Source organism: Ranitomeya variabilis, chromosome 6 (genome assembly GCF_051348905.1).
Source record: "Ranitomeya variabilis isolate aRanVar5 chromosome 6, aRanVar5.hap1, whole genome shotgun sequence".
Classification (NCBI taxonomy): Eukaryota; Metazoa; Chordata; class Amphibia; order Anura; family Dendrobatidae; genus Ranitomeya; species Ranitomeya variabilis.
Genome location: NC_135237.1, coordinates 343,113,694 through 343,131,360, shown reverse-complemented (window position 1 = coordinate 343,131,360; position 17,667 = coordinate 343,113,694). Strand labels below are relative to the sequence as shown.

Here is a 17,667-nt window from a genome sequence, read left to right as displayed (position 1 = left end):
CATAAAACTATATGCACTACCAAACAAGAATTGAGAAGTATTTTGGGCACTTTATTTAGCATTCTTGTTTGGTAGTGCATATAGTTTTATGGGCCTGTGTATTATAGGCCCAGGTGTGAATACTTTGGCACTTTATATAGCACATTGCACTTTGATTATATGCACATCATACATATATACACACTTTTTTTACACGTATTTTGTTTTTTTTTAAATTAATATTTATTTCATTTTCTGCTCAATTTATTTTTATATATTGTCCTATTTTTGTGGAAATTAGTGCTGGTTTATTTTATACCATTGTGGAGGATTATTAATGTTATTAATGTATGTTGTTTGGGTGGCGTCTAATTTTACCATTACATTTGTGTTTCTGTATATCAGCTTTATTTGATCAAATTTAGTTTTTTATATGTATGAATTCTAATAAAATAATAATTTTATTAAGTCTTTTTTTGCACTGTTTTTTGTGGATGATTTATGTCAATTTGAGTGCATGACGCATTATTTTAACATATAAGTGGTTTACATATCTGATTTATTAGTTATCTGAGTAGCCCACCTGTAAAGCTAGCTACACCGCCTGTGTATCTCAATTTTTACTGCATCTAACCCAGTAAATCGTTTTGGGGTTTTGGGCTTAGTAGCAGTGACTGCATGTCAGCAGAGTAGCCCGCCTGTGAAGCTAGCTACACCGCCTGTGTATCTCAATGTTTACTGCATCTAATCCAGTTACCGTATATACTCGAGTATAAGCCGACCCGAGTATTAGCCGACCCGCCTAATTTTGCCACAAAAAACTGGGAAAACTTATTGACTCGAGTATAAGCCTAGGGTGGAAAATGCAGCAGCTACCGGTGAATTTCAAAAATAAAAATAGATGCTCCATACCGTTCATTATGGCCCCATAGCTGTGCCATATAGTGCTCTGCACCGTTCATAATTGATAGCTGTGCCATATAGCACTCTGCACCATTATTGTCCCATAGCTGTGCCATATAGCGCTCTGCACCATTATTGTCCCATAGCTGTGCCATATAGCGCTCTGCACCATTACTGCCCCATAGCTGTGCCATATAGCGCTCTGCACCATTATTGCCCCATAGCTGTGCCATATAGTGCTCTGCACCATTATTACACATAGCTGTGCCATATAGTGCTCTGCACCATTATTGCCCCATAGCTGTGCCATATAGTGCTCTGCACCATTATTGCCCCATAGCTGTGCCATATAGTGCTCTGCACCATTATTGCCCCATAGCTGTGCCATATAGTGCTCTGCACCATTATTGCCCCATAGCTGTGCCATATAGTGCTCTGCACCATTATTGCCCCATAGCTGTGCCATATAGTGCTCTGCACCATTATTGCCCCATAGCTGTGCCATATAGTGCTCTGCACCATTATTGCCCCATAGCTGTGCCATATAGTGCTCTGCACCATTATTGCCCCATAGCTGTGCCATATAGTGCTCTGCACCATTATTGCCCCATAGCTGTGCCATATAGTGCTCTGCACCATTATTGCCCCATAGCTGTGCCATATAGTGCTCTGCACCATTATTGCCCCATAGCTGTGCCATACAGTGCTCTGCACCATTATTGCCCCATAGCTGTGCCATACAGTGCTCTGCACCATTATTGCCCCATAGCTGTGCCATATAGTGCTCTGCACTGTCCATTATTGCCCCATAGCTGTGCCATACAGTGCTCTGCACCATTATTGCCCCATAGCTGTGTTGCTGCTGCAATAAAAATAATAAAACACATACTCACCTCTCTTGCTTGCAGCTCCTCAGCGTCCCGTCCCGGCGTCTCTCTGCACTGACTGATCAGGCAGAGGGCGGCGCGCACACTATATGCGTCATCGCGCCCTCTGACCTGCACAGTCACTGAGGAGAGACGCCGGGAAGATGGAGACAGCGCCCGGCATGTGGAACGAGGACAGGTGACTATGTAATACTTACCTGCTCCCGGCGTCCCGCTCCTTCCCCCGGACAGCTGGTCTTCGGTGCCGCAGCCTCTTCCTCTGTCAGCGGTCACCGGCACCGCTGATTAGAGAAATGAATTATGCGGCTCCGCCCCTATGGGAGGTGGAGCAGCCTATTCATTTCTCTAATGAGCGGTCCCACGTGACCGCTGAACAGGGGAAGAGCTGCTGCACCCGGAGACCGTGGGACGGGCAGGGGGAGCGTCAGGATCGCCGGGACTAGGTAAGTATGCCTCGGCGCCCTCTCCCCCTCACCCGCCGACCGTGACTCGAGTATAAGCCGAGTTGGGCACTTTCAGCCCAAAAATTTGGGCTGAAAATCTCGGCTTATACTCGAGTATATACGGTAATAGTTTTGGGCCTAGGAGCAGTGTCTGCACGTCAGCAGAGTAGCCCGCCTGTGAAACAAACTATACCGCCTGTGTATCAATTTTTACTGCATCTAATCCAGTTAATAGTTTTGGGCCTAGTACCACAGTTTGGCCACTCAGTTCTGCTCGGTTTTCATGCCAACAACTACAGATACAGAGTTGCCAATTAGTTAAGCACTAAAATGAGTGACAAAAGGCCTGCTGCTGGTGGAATGGGGAATAGGTGTTGGAAAGGGAAAAAAAGGTTGTGTCCGTGGGGTAGGTGGTAAAGCAACAGTAACATCTGCAGAAGAAAGACCATCTTCCAGCCAAAGTAAGATGTCTACTTCTTTTCGTGGACAATCTGATATGATCCCTTTCTTACGACCATCGCTACAAGCATCGCCAAAAATTCCAGATGAGGCACAAAAACCGCAGGTGCTTGAACGGATATCAAGTGCTTGTTCAAGTGGGCTCTCCTCCATGTCAACTTCAACATCACAACTACTCCAGTCCTCAGAGTTGCCACCCCAATCGCACTTGCTTCCTCACAGCTCCCAAGTCTCCAGCTGCCCCCGTCTGAGCATGGGGTAACACACATGGTTGAGTCTGTAGAGCTGTTTAAGCATACTATAGCCTGGGAATCAGAGGTCTGCTCCAGAGCTTCTGTGAATCTAGACGAGGAAATGATCTGCACTGATGCCCAGAATCTTTGCGAGTCGGATCCAGGCCCAGATGAAGAAGGTTCTGAGCATAATGTAGACCCTCGTTCCCAAACTGTAACTCCTGTTGGTGGAGACAATGAGGAAGATGATGATGAGACTGAGATACCTGGTTGGAACGAAAACTTGACTTTTCGGTCAGGACAGGAAGAGGTTGGCTCTGAGGACGACGGGTGTGATAATACACAGGATGATGATGGCGAGGTTGTAGACCCCACTTACTGTCAACCCCCAGTCCGACAGTCCATGAGGTCAGCAGAGGAGGTGGAGGAGGATGCTAGTGAGGAGTCTGACGATGAGGTAATGGTGCGCCCTCCTGGACAGAGACTGAGTACTGGAAGCATGTCATCAACTGCATCCTCAACCCCAACTGTGCCTCAGACCGGAAGTCGTGGGGGCTCTTCAGGTCACACGGGCTCTAAGCCTTGCATAGCCTGGGTATTTTTTGACATCTCAAAGGATGACCCAACTCATGTTGTCTGTAAGACTTGTCAACAAAATCTCAGTAGAGGCCAAAAAAATCACTAGTTTGAGTACTTCATGCATGAACCGTCACATGGATAGGAGGCATAAGTTGCAGTGGGAAGCTCACTGTGCTACAATGCGGCCTAGTGGGCCGGGTCAACCACCGTCTGCCCCATCAAGTGCATCGCACTTGGTTTTGGATGCAGACCTTCCACCTCTTTACCCGTAGCAGCCAGTGTGATTGGCAGGTTGTCAGGACATTTGCAAGTGGAAACACCTGCTGGTGTTGAGCGCTCTCTGACATCAACACCGCATTTTGATCAAGGCAACATAACATCTCCACCTGCACCTTCCTCACAGACCAGCAGTTTGCCGGGGACACCCTACTCAACTCCGTCTAAGCAGGGCAGCCAGCCCTCAGTCCCTCAGATGTGGACAAGTAAAAGACCATTTCCTCCTAGCCATGACAAAGCTAAGAGGTTGAATTTCTCCATCTGCAAGCTGTTGGCTACAGAAATGCTGCCTTTCCGCCTGGTGGACACAGAGGATTTTCGAGACCTTATGTCCGTCGCAGTGCCCCAGTACCAGATGCCCAGTCGCCACTACTTCTCAAAGAAAGCTGAGCCTGCGCTACACCAGCATGTCGCACACAACATCACTGCTTCCTTGAGAAACTCTGTGTGTGACAGGGTGCATTTCACCACAGACACTTGGATGAGTAGACATGGACAGGGGCGTTACATGTCAGTGACTGGGCACTGGGTAACTACGGCGACATCAGAAGAAGGGGCTGCTGTCCAAGTCTTGCCGTCCCCACGAGTTGCTCCTCAATCCTCTGCATCTAGAAGTTGCTCCACTGCTTCTGCCTCCTCAACCTCCTCTCGGTCCTCTACCTGCACCCAAAGCCTGTCTGGTAATGCCACCCGCGTTGTAACTGCGCAGAAGGAATCCTGCACACCTCCTCACTATGCTGTCACCAGGGCTCAACAGCATCAGGCAGTGTTTACATTGAAATATCTGGGAAATGTGAGTCACACAGCTGAGGAGTTGTGGTCAGCTCTGGAGACCGAGTTCCATCAATGGTTGTCTCCACTCAACCTGCAGCCAGGGAAGGCTGTGTGCGACAATGCTGCAAATCTGGGTGCGGCCCTTCGCCGGGGCAATGTGACACACATGCCTTGTATGGCCCACGTTTTGAACCTGGTTGTCCAGCAATTTTTATCCCACTATCCCGGACTAGATGGGCTTCTGCAGAGGGCACGGTCGCTGTGTGCTCACTTCCGCCGTTCGCATCCTGCAGCTCGACAACTTGCATCTCTACAGAAGTCGTTGGGCCTGCCAGTTCACCGGCTGAAATGCGATGTGCCCACACGGTGGAATTCAACTCTGCACATGTTGCAGCGACTGTGGCAGCACCGACGAGCCCTGGTGCAATACGTTATGACATATAGCCTGGGCCAACAAGATCAAGAGGTGGGGCAAATCACGCTGCAGGAGTGGTCTCAGATCAGGGACCTATGCACCCTTCTGCACAGTTTTGAAATAGCAACGAAGATGTTTAGTGCTGACGATGCCATTATCAGCATGACCATTCCGGTGATTTACATGCTGGAGCACACCTTACACAGTGTCCGGAGTCGGATGGTGGAACAAGAGGAGGAGGAGGAACAGGAGGAGTCGTATGCAGAAGGGATCATATCTCCAAGGTCAAGAAGGTTGGCAGCACCAAGGCGGCTGGCATTGGAAGCAGGGGGAGAGGGATTACCGAGGGCGCATGGTAGCAGCCAAACTGATGAGGAAGGTGCAGGAGGCGAGGAAGAAGTGGAGGACGAACTGGCGCTGGGCATGGAAGACTCATCAGACGAGGGAGACCTTGATGAAATTTCTGTTGTGCGTGGTTGGGGGGAGAAGGCAGACGAAAGAAGCATGATTCTCACCTCGCCACCACCAAGATATCAAGGACTTGGTCCTCCTGGATGCACAAGACACGAGTGCCTTCTTGCTGCACTATTTGCAACATGACCCTTCGATTGTCAGAATCTGAAGTAATGCCAACTACTGGGTTGCCACACTTTTAGATCCCTGGTACAAAAGCAAATTTGGCAAAATAATTCCTGCCATAGAAAGGGATTCACGCATGCAGGAGTGTCGGCAGAGACTGTTACAGAATCTAACATCTGCTTTTCCACAAAACACCAGTGGTGCACGTAGTCAATCTCCGAGTTCTAACTTGCCAACCGTGGGACTATCGAGTCATCACTCTAACCGTAACAGTAACATCGTATCTGGTGGTAACAGCAATTTTTTCCAATAGTTTCAAGATTTTTTTTAGACCATCCTTTGCAAGGCCACAGTAGACAAGAAGTCTGACGCACAGCCAATGCCTAGAAAGGATGGTACAAGAGTATCTCCAAGTTAACATCGATGCCATGACTGTGTAACTGGACCCTTGCTCATTTTGGGCTTCCAATCTTGAACAATGGCCTGAGCTCGCCACTCACGCCTTGGAGATCTTGACGCGCCCCGCAGCCAGCGTTCTCTCTGAACGCGTGTTCAGCGCTGCTGGTGGTGTGCTGACAGATAAGCGCACGCGGCTGTCCAGTGACAATGTAGACAGACTAACATTCATCAAGATGAACAAATCCTGGATCCGCAAGGACTTTTCTACCCCTGTGTCATCTTGGGGAGACTAAAAGCTTGATGATTTTTGTAAATCATCTCACCAACTGTTTTAAAAAACTCTGGTGAAATTGATGCCACTTAAGTGGTATCTGTGGCCGAATTTTTTGAAAAAATGGAGACTCTTATTTAGTCCCCTTGCTGAGTTTTACATGACATTGCCATCGTCAATTCCAGGTGGGTGGGGTCGTCTGCAGAGTTGTGTACTCATACTATGGCCTAGGATTCAGAGGTCTGCTCCAAAGCTTCAGTGTCTGCTAGTCAGCAGAGTTGCCCAGCCTCCCACCTCCTGTTTACCCAAGTACTATTTTTTAACGGCATCTAGCCCAGGAAATCCTTTTGGGCATAGTAGAATTTAGTGCTACTCAGCAGTGTACCCCACCCATGAAGCAAGCTACACCGCCTGATTACCTAACTACTATTTTGTAACGGCATCTGGCCCAGGAAATCCTTTTGGGCCTACTAGCAATTTCTGCTACTCAGCAGAGTACCCCACCCATGAAGCAAGCTACACCGCCTTCTTTCTTTCTCAATCTAACCTCTCGGCTCTGGGGTGTCCACTCTCCCTCCAGCTCTCTCCTTCTCACAGGTGGACTACCTTATGTTTTCACACTGTGGCGAATCTTTTGGGCCCAGGCATAAGAAGTAGTTGAGGTAATGGATAATATGTGCCGCCTTACAAGCGTCCATGACGACACATTCGAGGAAGCAACTAAACGCCTCAAATAGTGAGCAGGATATGGAGCACCCCATGGGCAAACAAACAGCGATCTATGTAGTATGCTCCTTCACAGAAGCAGCCCAATGGGAGGACACTATTCGGAGGCACAGGTAGTAACCAGAATGCCCCCTCAATGTCTGTTTTGGCCATTAGGGTGCCCCTTCCCAACTTCTTGACCCGCCTGATTGCCTCGTCAAAGGAGGTTTAGTACATAGTACTATACGATGTTGTCGTTTACTGACCTGCCCCTTGAATATGACAAATGGTGGATTAGTCTGAATGTATTGGGTTCATTTTTTGGCACAACTCCCAATGGGGGTACCACTACGTCTTCTAAGGAAAGTGTTCTGAATGGACCCGCCGCCATTCTACCTAAAGATATTTCTTTTTTTCTTTTTTTTTGTCAAGACGTCTGGGTGTTGGTAGAGAGTTCAGATTTTTACTCCAGCCTTTCTTGATTTTAGAAGGGCATGACATGCCTATATCTGTGTCTCCTCCTCCTTTTACTCCTACACCTCTTTTCTATTCGCATGACTATGTGTAGTTGTGACTTTTCCATGTGTTTGTTGTTTCTTCTGAGCAGTTTGTCAGCTTTTGGACACCTTTTAAGGTGTTTTCTATTGTTTTCCATGTGTTTGTGTATGCCTGCCATTGGTTTCAATGGGGTTCGATGGTGTTCGAACGTTCGACGAACAGTTCATCGAACACCTCCCTGTTCGACGAACCGAACCCGAACACTAGGGAGGTGGCTCATCTCTATTCAAGAGAAATAAAAGTTGATTTTCACGCAGCAACTGTTTTCAGTAACAATCTAATGCTATTACTCTGCAGACTGACCCTATATATGCAGGTATAGTATTTTGGGACATGACAGGTTCCCTTTAATGTATTTCAACCATAGAAGTGAATGGGGTAAACAGTGTCTAGCCCTGGTATTGTTTTGTATACAAAATAGAATACTGGTAACAGAATCTAATTAAAAGGGAATTTGTCACAAGGTTTCCGCTGCCTCATCTGAGAGCAGCACGATGTAGGGGCAGAGACCACAATTGCAGTGAAGTATCACTTACTGAGCTGATTGATGCAGTGTTGATAAAATCCCTTATTTATCTGCTGCAGATTTAACAGTTCTCTGAATGCGGAGCTCTGTATAACCCCGCCCACCCACACTGATTGGTAGCTTTCTAAGTATGTTGGGCATAGCCATAAATCTGCCAATCAGTGGTGTGGGCGGGGTTATACCAAGCTCATGATTGTTGGACTACCTACAGAAGGTTTACTAGTCCTCTAGTGATAATCTGCTGATAAATTTGTGATTTTATAAAAACTACAGCAAGATGCCCAATAACTGACACATCGCTGAAATCAGGGCCTCTGTCTCTACATTATACTGCTCTCAGATAAAATGACAAAAAGAGAATAACAGACTCCCGTTAAGTGATGACATTTGTGCCATTTTATGGTGTAAAAATGACTTGTGTTACCTTTAAGCTTACTTTTACTCTTTTGCCTTTTACGACTGTAGTCAATAGATTTTGTTAAGGATTTTCTGGAAGATTTTAAGAGCCAGCTTATGTCACTCCCTGAAGGACTGCTCTCTTTATAGTTTACAGCCTGCAGAAGTCAAGAGGTGTCAAGGTATAATAAAACAATGGAAGCCCCTGACTAAAGAACAGAAGGGGCACGTTTCAATGATTTCTAATGATCCAATGCAACCAAAATGAAAATAAAATGGTTTTAAATTAACAAACCAGTTCAAGACTCGGGACAGTGTCAGAATTTTTCATACATGCGGTTTATAGAGCTGTAACTATTTTCTCCATCGAATATTCAAGTGATTTTTGTGTCTTTCTTTGTGACACATGGGGCTTCATTGTTAGGTCACTGTTATAGTATCTTTTTGTTTTGCTGATATAAGTGGGATAGTAAGTGTGTGATATTCCTATAATTTTAAAAACTAAAATACATACCGTATATTATCGAGTATAAGCTGAAATTTTCAGCCCATTTTTATAGGCTAAAAGTGCCCCATGATTTCTGTCCACCACTGTAATACTGTACAATTTGTGCGAGCACAGTTAATTATGTAACCTGTAAGTATTTGACTGACAGGGAGCCTATTAGACCCTGCCCTAAGCGGGATTTAATTGGTTGAGTGATGTGAAAGACACCGAGGCCCCTGGTAGGACTAGGTTATCTGAAAGTCAATGGAGATTGTCAGAGGAGATGGGATTTTATCCTCTTGTTGTTCTTCCTGTCCCCACTGGATTACCAATGGGAAATCTTAACATGTGGTGCTGATATGGAGGATTAATCGTAACCATGTTACTGGGAAGACAAAATTTCTATTTTTAATATCCAAACGGTATAAGTAGAAGCATGACCTAGTTAAGTGGGAAAGATATACAACGGGTGAAATAAGTATTGAATACATCACCAATTTTCTAAAGGAAATATACAGTATTTTTGGGATTATAAAACACTTTTTTCCCCAAAATTTGGGAGGAACATGAGGGTGCACCTTATAATCTGGAGGTAGCTTACCGGGAAGTGGGGGTGGCTGCTGTGGAGAGGGGTTACAGGAGGCAGGGTTGCTGCTTCAGGAGGCCAGTGTCAGGAGTTGGGCAATGCTGTGGGTCTCGGGCTGGAAGGAGGGGATATCCCATTGATTTCCCTTTGGTGGGTTTTTAGAAAATGTCCGCAGGAGGTGGTGCATGTGCAGATTGAGTTCTCAAGGGAAGATATCTCGTCTCAAGATCTCAATCTGAGGATGCACAGACTCTGCTGGCCAGTTTCCCGAACACACCACAGGAAAAATAAAAATTAAAAAAAAAAAAAAAAAAAAAAAAGGGAAAGGGGGCTACTACAATCACTGCCAACATCTTTAGGAAAGACCACTGCTGCCACAGGCCTCTTGAAGCAGCAACCCTGCCTCCTGTGATTCAGTGCCACCCCTCCTCCACCGATGAGCAACCTAAAATCGGACTATAAACTGCACCACCAGATGTCGTTAAACCATCCAATCCACACAGGCAAAGAAATCAAACTACAGATGTCAATAAATTAAGGTATGTGTAATAATGAAAAATTACACATAGAGAAAGGATTTTGAACACATGAAGTAAGAAAGGTGCAAAAGACATGGAAGTAAGAAAGGTGCAAAAGACATGGAAAATCATAACACCAGCTGAAATCTATAAGTAATAAGAAAGCAATCCTGCCACTTCGTTAACAATAATATCAGCTGGTTTAACTGATTGCCTATAAAAAAAAAATCTATCATTACCAAGGTGCCACACAAGAAACTTCTTATGATGGGTTAAACCAGTGAGCTGCCTCAAGACCTTTGCAACCTTATTCTTGCAAAACACACTGATGGCATTGACAGAATTTCTGAAACATTGAAGATTCCAATGATCACTATTTGGGGTCACAACCTGGAAGTAGAAAGAACAAAATTTCACCATAAACCATTTATGACCAGGTGCTCCCCACAAGATTTTAGAGGTCGGGGTTAAAAAATATCTGAAGAGTTATCCAAAAGCCAAGGACCACCTGTGGAGAGCTACAAAAAGACCTGGAATTAGCGGTAGTAATGAGCGAATATACTCGTTACTCGAGATTTCTCGAGAATACTTGGGGGTCCTCCGAGTATTTTTTAGTGTTCGGAGATTTCGTTTTTCTTGCCGCAGCTGAATGATTTACATCTGTTAGCCAGCATAAGTACATGTGGGGGTTGCCTGGTTGCTAGGGAATCCCCACATGTAATCAAGCTGGCTAAGAGATGTAAATCATTCAGCTGCGGCAAGAAAAACAATCTCCGAGCACTAAAACAAATACTCGGAGGACACCCGAGCATGCTCAAGAAATCTCGAGTAACGAGTATATTCGCTCATCACTATTAATTATGTTTCAGTAAGCGTGTTCAATATGTTTTCCCAGAGTCATTTCTCATTACACATTTAATTTATTTACATCTAGGGTTTGATTTATTTGCATGTATGGATTGTATGGGTTGTTACATACATCTGGTGAGAATTTCATGCCAATAGCACCTTTAGAAATATATCTACTAAATCTGTGAAGTGTTAAATACTTATTTCACTCGCTGTATTGGAAAATTTTGCATAACACTTGCAGATCACTTAATTATCATATTTGCATCAGAAGCAAATCACACAATGTCAAATCCATCATACAGATCGCCCCACAAAGAAATGAGATTGACTAATAATGGTCCAGTGGGGTTACATCGTTTTGATGTAAAGAATAGAGCTGCACGATGTGCTATTCTTCCTATGAAATCTTTAAAGGGTTGTCCACTACCAAGACAACACCTTTTCAATGTAAATATTTGGCCCCTATGAAAAAAAATGCTTATGCTCACGTCCCGTGCTGATGCCATTCCAGTGGTGTCGGCACTCGTGGTCCCGGGGCTGTGATGTGGTTGCATGACACATGGTGCCCGGCGCCCAATCAGCGCTGGCGTCACTGTCTCCACCTTCACACGATTTGAACATGAAGAAGTAGTGAGAGGTCAGCTGCAGCCGGACTCCCTGATCATGTTCAATCCCTACAAAGATGGAAATGAGATGCCAGCGCTGATTGGGCACCACGTGTCATGTTAACTGCACGAGAGCCACAAGACCGAGAGGGCCGACACCACTGGAACGGTGCTGGCATGGGAGAAGAAGACAAGCTTTTATATATTATAGGGGCCAAACATTTACATCGAGAAGGGGTTGTCCTAGTAGTGAAAACCCCTTAAAGGCTCCAGACCCTAGACTTGGACGACAGTGTGTGCAGAGTCATGTTAACATTTCAGAGTGATCCCTTTATTTGGGTGTACTTGGTAGGAACGTCTTGGCATTGGGTGGTACTAGGTTTGGAAAGTTGAGAAACAGCTGTAATAAAATGAACACTCATCTCTGCTTGAATGGAAACAGACAAATTAACCTTTTTACGGTCTGATCATCGTCATCTGAGCCCACTCAACTGTTGACTTACAAACCAAAATGAAAACATAAGGTAAAGAGCAATTTGGTCTTCCACTAGGATACAGCACAGCATAGTAACTGAGGCTTTTTACATTTAAAAATCCAATAATGTACCATTTTGGGTTTCGTTCTCTGGCTGGATCGCGTTTGTGGCATGTTAGACGCAATAGTCTTCCTAGATTTGAAAAAAATAATAATTCAGAATCAATAACCCTAATGTTCTATGAATAATGAAAGTTAACAAATGTGCATTGTTCACACTTCACAAGTCATAGCATTTTCTTATTAATAAAAAAAAAATACTTAGAAATCATACCTGCTGGATGGAGGACTTATTATGTTGACAGTTGCAGCAGTCATCTGAAATAAAAGCACATACCTATAATTTCTGTGTCCAGCCACTATCAGCGACAAAAATAAAGGTAAACAGTCGTTGCCAAAAGTTAGGTATTAAGTTTTAGGTATTTCAGTCAGATGCTTCTATAGTTCCCGAAAGTAGTAGAGCGTCGGGTGGTTTCGTCAAACTCAATTTGACAGGTGGACACGCCCCTATCAAAGTGTATCAAAGTGTGTAACCCCCTCCTCCCCTCCCTGTCAGCCAGCTGTCCTCCCTGTCAGCCAGCTGTCCTCATTGTCTGGCTGTCCCCTTTTGATATAGTTTAATTTGTTAATACAGCGAATATTATCCCAGTAATTGTTTTATATTAGATGTTTATATGATATATTAAGATTAGTCTTGTTTGATAATCCACTGATAGGGAGAGTGAGGCTGTGTTTCTACAGTATTATTCTGCTGTGAGCTTGAAGTCTGGGTACTATAACTGCTAACAGCTGCTAAGATTTTCTGTGATGCAGATACAAACATTCCACTTGCTAGCAGCTGTTAAAATGTATCTGTACTGATCACTAACTAGATGTCAGGTTGTGTGTGTTAAGAGGTGTTTACCAAATATGTGAAACTTCTTACAAAATAATATGTTGTTACAAGTCATTTATCCACTATAAGATGTGCTTCTGACATTTTCATAAACCTATAGTCCCAATAATATTTATTTGGCCAGCAGATAATTAATTAAAACCGCATAAAGTGTGTTAAATAGACATCATAGTGAGTATAAAATGTATTAAATTGATTACTGATGCGATTCCAACAAATTGATAATAAATTGTTATCAAAGTGACAGCAAAGCATATTAAATAGATAACACACCAAAATCATAGTGTATCAAAGTGTATTATTTTATTTATAGTCCCAATAATATTTATTCTCTTTTATTGACATTTTCATAAACCTATAGTAGAGCACCCGATCTGAGCATATGTGGCTGACAGTATAATGAATGTTGATTAGCGTTTATTTATAGTTAAATAATATTTTTCTCTTTTATTGACAATTTGATGCAGCTACAGTATTTATATAGGTAGGACCCTCTTTTATTGACAGTTTGATACTATAAACAGTACTGATCTTTGTAAAATAAAGAACGAGAGAACTTTTTCAGATAAAAGTAACGTTTATACAAACTTCTTACAAAATAAATATCAATGCTGCATCGTACAAAATAAATAGCATGATGATTACACATCATTACACTTCTTATAATGCGCACATTATGTATGTAGGCCATGTTACAACACCTGCAAGTATGAAGCGTGGTGTTTTTATACGTTTATAAAAAGCAAAGACGCGGTAATGTAAAAATGTAAAAGATTTTTGTTGATTAGCGTTTATTTATAGTTAAATAATATTTTTCTCTTTTATTGACAGTTTGATACTATAAACAGAACTGATCTTTGTAAAATAAAGAACAAGAGAACTTTTTCAGATAAAAGTAATTTTGATACAGCTACAGTATTTATATAGGTAGGACCCTCTTTTATTGACAGTTTGATACTATAAACAGTACTGATCTTTGTAAAATAAAGAACGAGAGAACTTTTTCAGATAAAAGTAATAACGTTTATACAAAATTCTTACAAAATAAATATCAATGCTGCATCGTACAAAATAAATAGCACGATGATTACACATCATTCCACTGGGAGAGTGAGGCTGTGTTTCTACAGTATTATTCTGCTGTGAGCTTGAAGTCCGGGTACTATAACTGCTAACAGCTGCTAAGATTTTCTGTGATGCAGATACAAACATTCCACTTGCTAGCAGCTGTTAAAATGTATCTGTACTGATCACTAACTAGATGTCAGGTTGTGTGTGTTAAGAGGTGTTTACCAAATATGTGAAACTTCTTACAAAATAATATGTTGTTACAAGTCATTTATCCACTATAAGATGTGCTTCTGACATTTTCATAAACCTATAGTCCCAATAATATTTATTTGGCCAGCAGATAATTAATTAAAACCGCATAAAGTGTGTTAAATAGACATCATAGTGAGTATAAAATGTATTAAATTGATTACTGATACGATTCCAACAAATTGATAATAAATTGTTATCAAAGTGACAGCAAAGCATATTAAATAGATAACACACCAAAATCATAGTGTATCAAAGTGTATTATTTTATTTATAGTCCCAATAATATTTATTCTCTTTTATTGACATTTTCATAAACCTATAGTAGAGCACCCGATCTGAGCATATGTGGCTGACAGTATAATGACTGTTGATTAGCGTTTATTTATAGTTAAATATTATTTTTCTCTTTTATTGACAATTTGATACAGCTACAGTATTTATATAGGTAGGACCGTCTTTTATTGACAGTTTGATACTATAAACAGTACTGATCTTTGTAAAATAAAGAACGAGAGAACTTTTTCAGATAAAAGTAATAACGTTTATACAAACTTCTTACAAAATAAATATCAATGCTGCATCGTACAAAATAAATAGCACGATGATTACACATCATTACACTTATTTTAGTTTGATCTGATTTAAATCATATAGTTCAGCGATAATGTCAGGTGTTGGTCAGTCATTTATCAGTTTTTCACACGTACCACAGAAAGATTTAGCTTGATCTGTGTGAGTTTGTTGGCATATTAGAAAAAGTACATTTGTATTAATTTTATTAGATTGTGGAAGAATTTTATTGACATTTTCATAAACCTATAGCCCCAATAATATTTATTTGACCAGCAGATAATTAATTAAAATCGCATATAGTTCACTGATAATTGTTACAGTATTTTATTTTCCTGGTGCTACTTTTGTTCGTGTATTATCGGCGTCTTCTTCAGTTGTGATTCTTACCTTTTCTATATAAATATGGGTAAATGAATTGTCCAGTGCCAGCATAATTTTTCAGCGTGGCCAGGGGTTGTGTTTAACTATCCTTTTAGAGTGTCTAGTAGTTTTATATTCTTTGTCTGATATATTTCTACACAAAGCTTCAAAACTATTTTGTAATTTATAATGTATCACAGTAGTTTCATATGAAGTTACATCTTAGGCTCTGTTCAGACTATTGTAATATCTGTAGCTTAGAATAGAGCCAAATAGCTACTTTCAAATCCGGACACACACCATTGATTTTAATGGGGTCTAAGGGGATTCTATCAAGCATTTCCACATAATAGTTATGGAAAGAATAATGCTGCAGAATTGGCCGCTCCAGTTATAAAACAAAAATGATGAAAATTATCCTTGATGATAATGTGAAAAAGGCTTATGCAGTGGGTTTATGGATCTCTACAATAAACACCATGTGTAGAAATTTGGTTCTAGAACTTGTTGGATTAGTGAATGTAATAACGTTTGGCATATTTTATAACATACAGCTAATGATTCTTGCTTTTAACTTGTATGTAACTGGTTAATGTTACTAATACCCTCTAACATGGGGTCATGGTTCTGCATTTTCTGAAGAGTTGAGCTTCATCTCCATCTTTCTTTAATTCTACATTATTTTATCACATATTAATTTCACAGCTGTCTGTGCTGGCTATTTACACACAGCCTTCTTGACTTCAATGTTTGTAGATTTTTCTGTCATGGAAAAAAAAAAAAAAAAACGTGTACAAAGTTAAAACATAATTAAAATAAAGAATAATGACCTAGCTGGTTGTTTGGATGATATTGTAAAATCATTTATTGTTTCTACTACTTAGCAATTGTTACACTCTGTTATTTTTATTTATTTATTTATTTTTTATTTATTTTTTTTTCCTTGGATTTTGTTAGTCATTACAATTATTTTTGCTCCCAAGATAGGGTTTTAGAGTCACCAAGTAACATAAACGTGCAGACTCCTGAATATTACAATTACAAAACATTCAAAGTTTGTTTCTCCACTTTTTGCAGATAATAAATCTTAATTTCTTTATAATTTGACTTTTAGTTATAGTTTGTTTCAGCTCTTTGTCGTTCTATGTATACCGTAAATTTTGCTTCCTTTCAGTGAATAATATAAGACAAATTATTTTTATTCAAAGAAATCTAACTTATGTATACTTTTAAAGCTTTGTTACATTTCTATCCAGTCTACACCATGCTGTGTAACAAATACATGTGGTCTTGTAGTATGGTTTTTGGTTTCTCTGAACTGCCGCAAACAAAACATATAAGGTAGTACGGCACAAGATGTGAGCGTACCCGCAGCTCACTGAGCATTACCGCTGCACTCATGGCCAATTCTCTTTGCAGCTTCTGAATGTACACTATTCTCACCGATGGAGAGTTTTCCTTTAAAAATATGAATATTATTGAATATAATGTTTTACATATGTTACAGTATTTTATTTTCCATGCAAAAATCCATCTTTGTGCTGATGGAGGCATCAACATTTTGCCATTATAAGTTTATGGTTCTGTAAAGAGAGAGGAGAATTGCAGAACGGAGATGGACACACAACACACAGAACACATACAATACACACAACAAACACACACACAACATACAGAACACACACAACACATGCAACACACACAACAATCATACACACACAACATACAGAACACACACAACACATGCAACACACACAACAAACACACACACAACATACAGAACACACACAACACATGCAACACACACAACAATCATACACACACAACATACAGAACACACACAACACATGCAACACACAACAATCATACACACACAACATACAGAACACACACAACACATGCAACACACAACAAACACACACAACATACAGATGGATTTTTGCATGGAAAATAAAATACTGTAACATATGTAAAACATTATATTCAATAATATTCATATTTTTAAAGGAAAACTCTCCATCGGTGAGAATAGTGTACATTCAGAAGCTGCAAAGAGAATTGGCCATGAGTGCAGTGGTAATGCTCAGTGAGCTGCGGGTACGCTCACATCTTGTGCCGTACTACCTTATATGTTTTGTTTGCGGCAGTTCAGAGAAACCAAAAACCATACTACAAGACCACATGTATTTATGTTACACAGCATGGTGTAGACTGGATAGAAATGTAACAAAGCTTTAAAAGTATACATAAGTTAGATTTCTTTGAATAAAAATAATTTGTCTTATATTATTCACTGAAAGGAAGCAAAATTTACGGTATACATAGAACGACAAAGAGCTGAAACAAACTATAACTAAAAGTCAAATTATAAAGAAATTAAGATTTATTATCTGCAAAAAGTGGAGAAACAAACTTTGAATGTTTTGTAATTGTAATATTCAGGAGTCTGCACGTTTATGTTACTTGGTGACTCTAAAACCCTATCTTGGGAGCAAAAATAATTGTAATGACTAACAAAATCCAAGGAAAAAAAAATAAAATAAAATAAATA

The 17,667-nt window shown here is 41.1% G+C and overlaps 1 protein-coding gene across 1 annotated transcript in view; it reads right to left on the bottom strand.

The window, feature by feature from the left end:
- Positions 1-17,667, bottom strand: part of SYCP2L (synaptonemal complex protein 2 like) — a 221,342-nt gene that overhangs the window by 51,491 nt on the left and 152,184 nt on the right. Inside the window, exons 21-23 of the mRNA XM_077269880.1 lie at positions 12,240-12,283; positions 12,038-12,098; positions 8,411-8,540 (exon numbers count right to left, since the gene is read on the bottom strand). Coding sequence (XP_077125995.1) covers positions 8,411-8,540; positions 12,038-12,098; positions 12,240-12,283 — 235 coding nt within the window. The remainder of the gene's footprint in view (positions 1-8,410; positions 8,541-12,037; positions 12,099-12,239; positions 12,284-17,667) is intronic.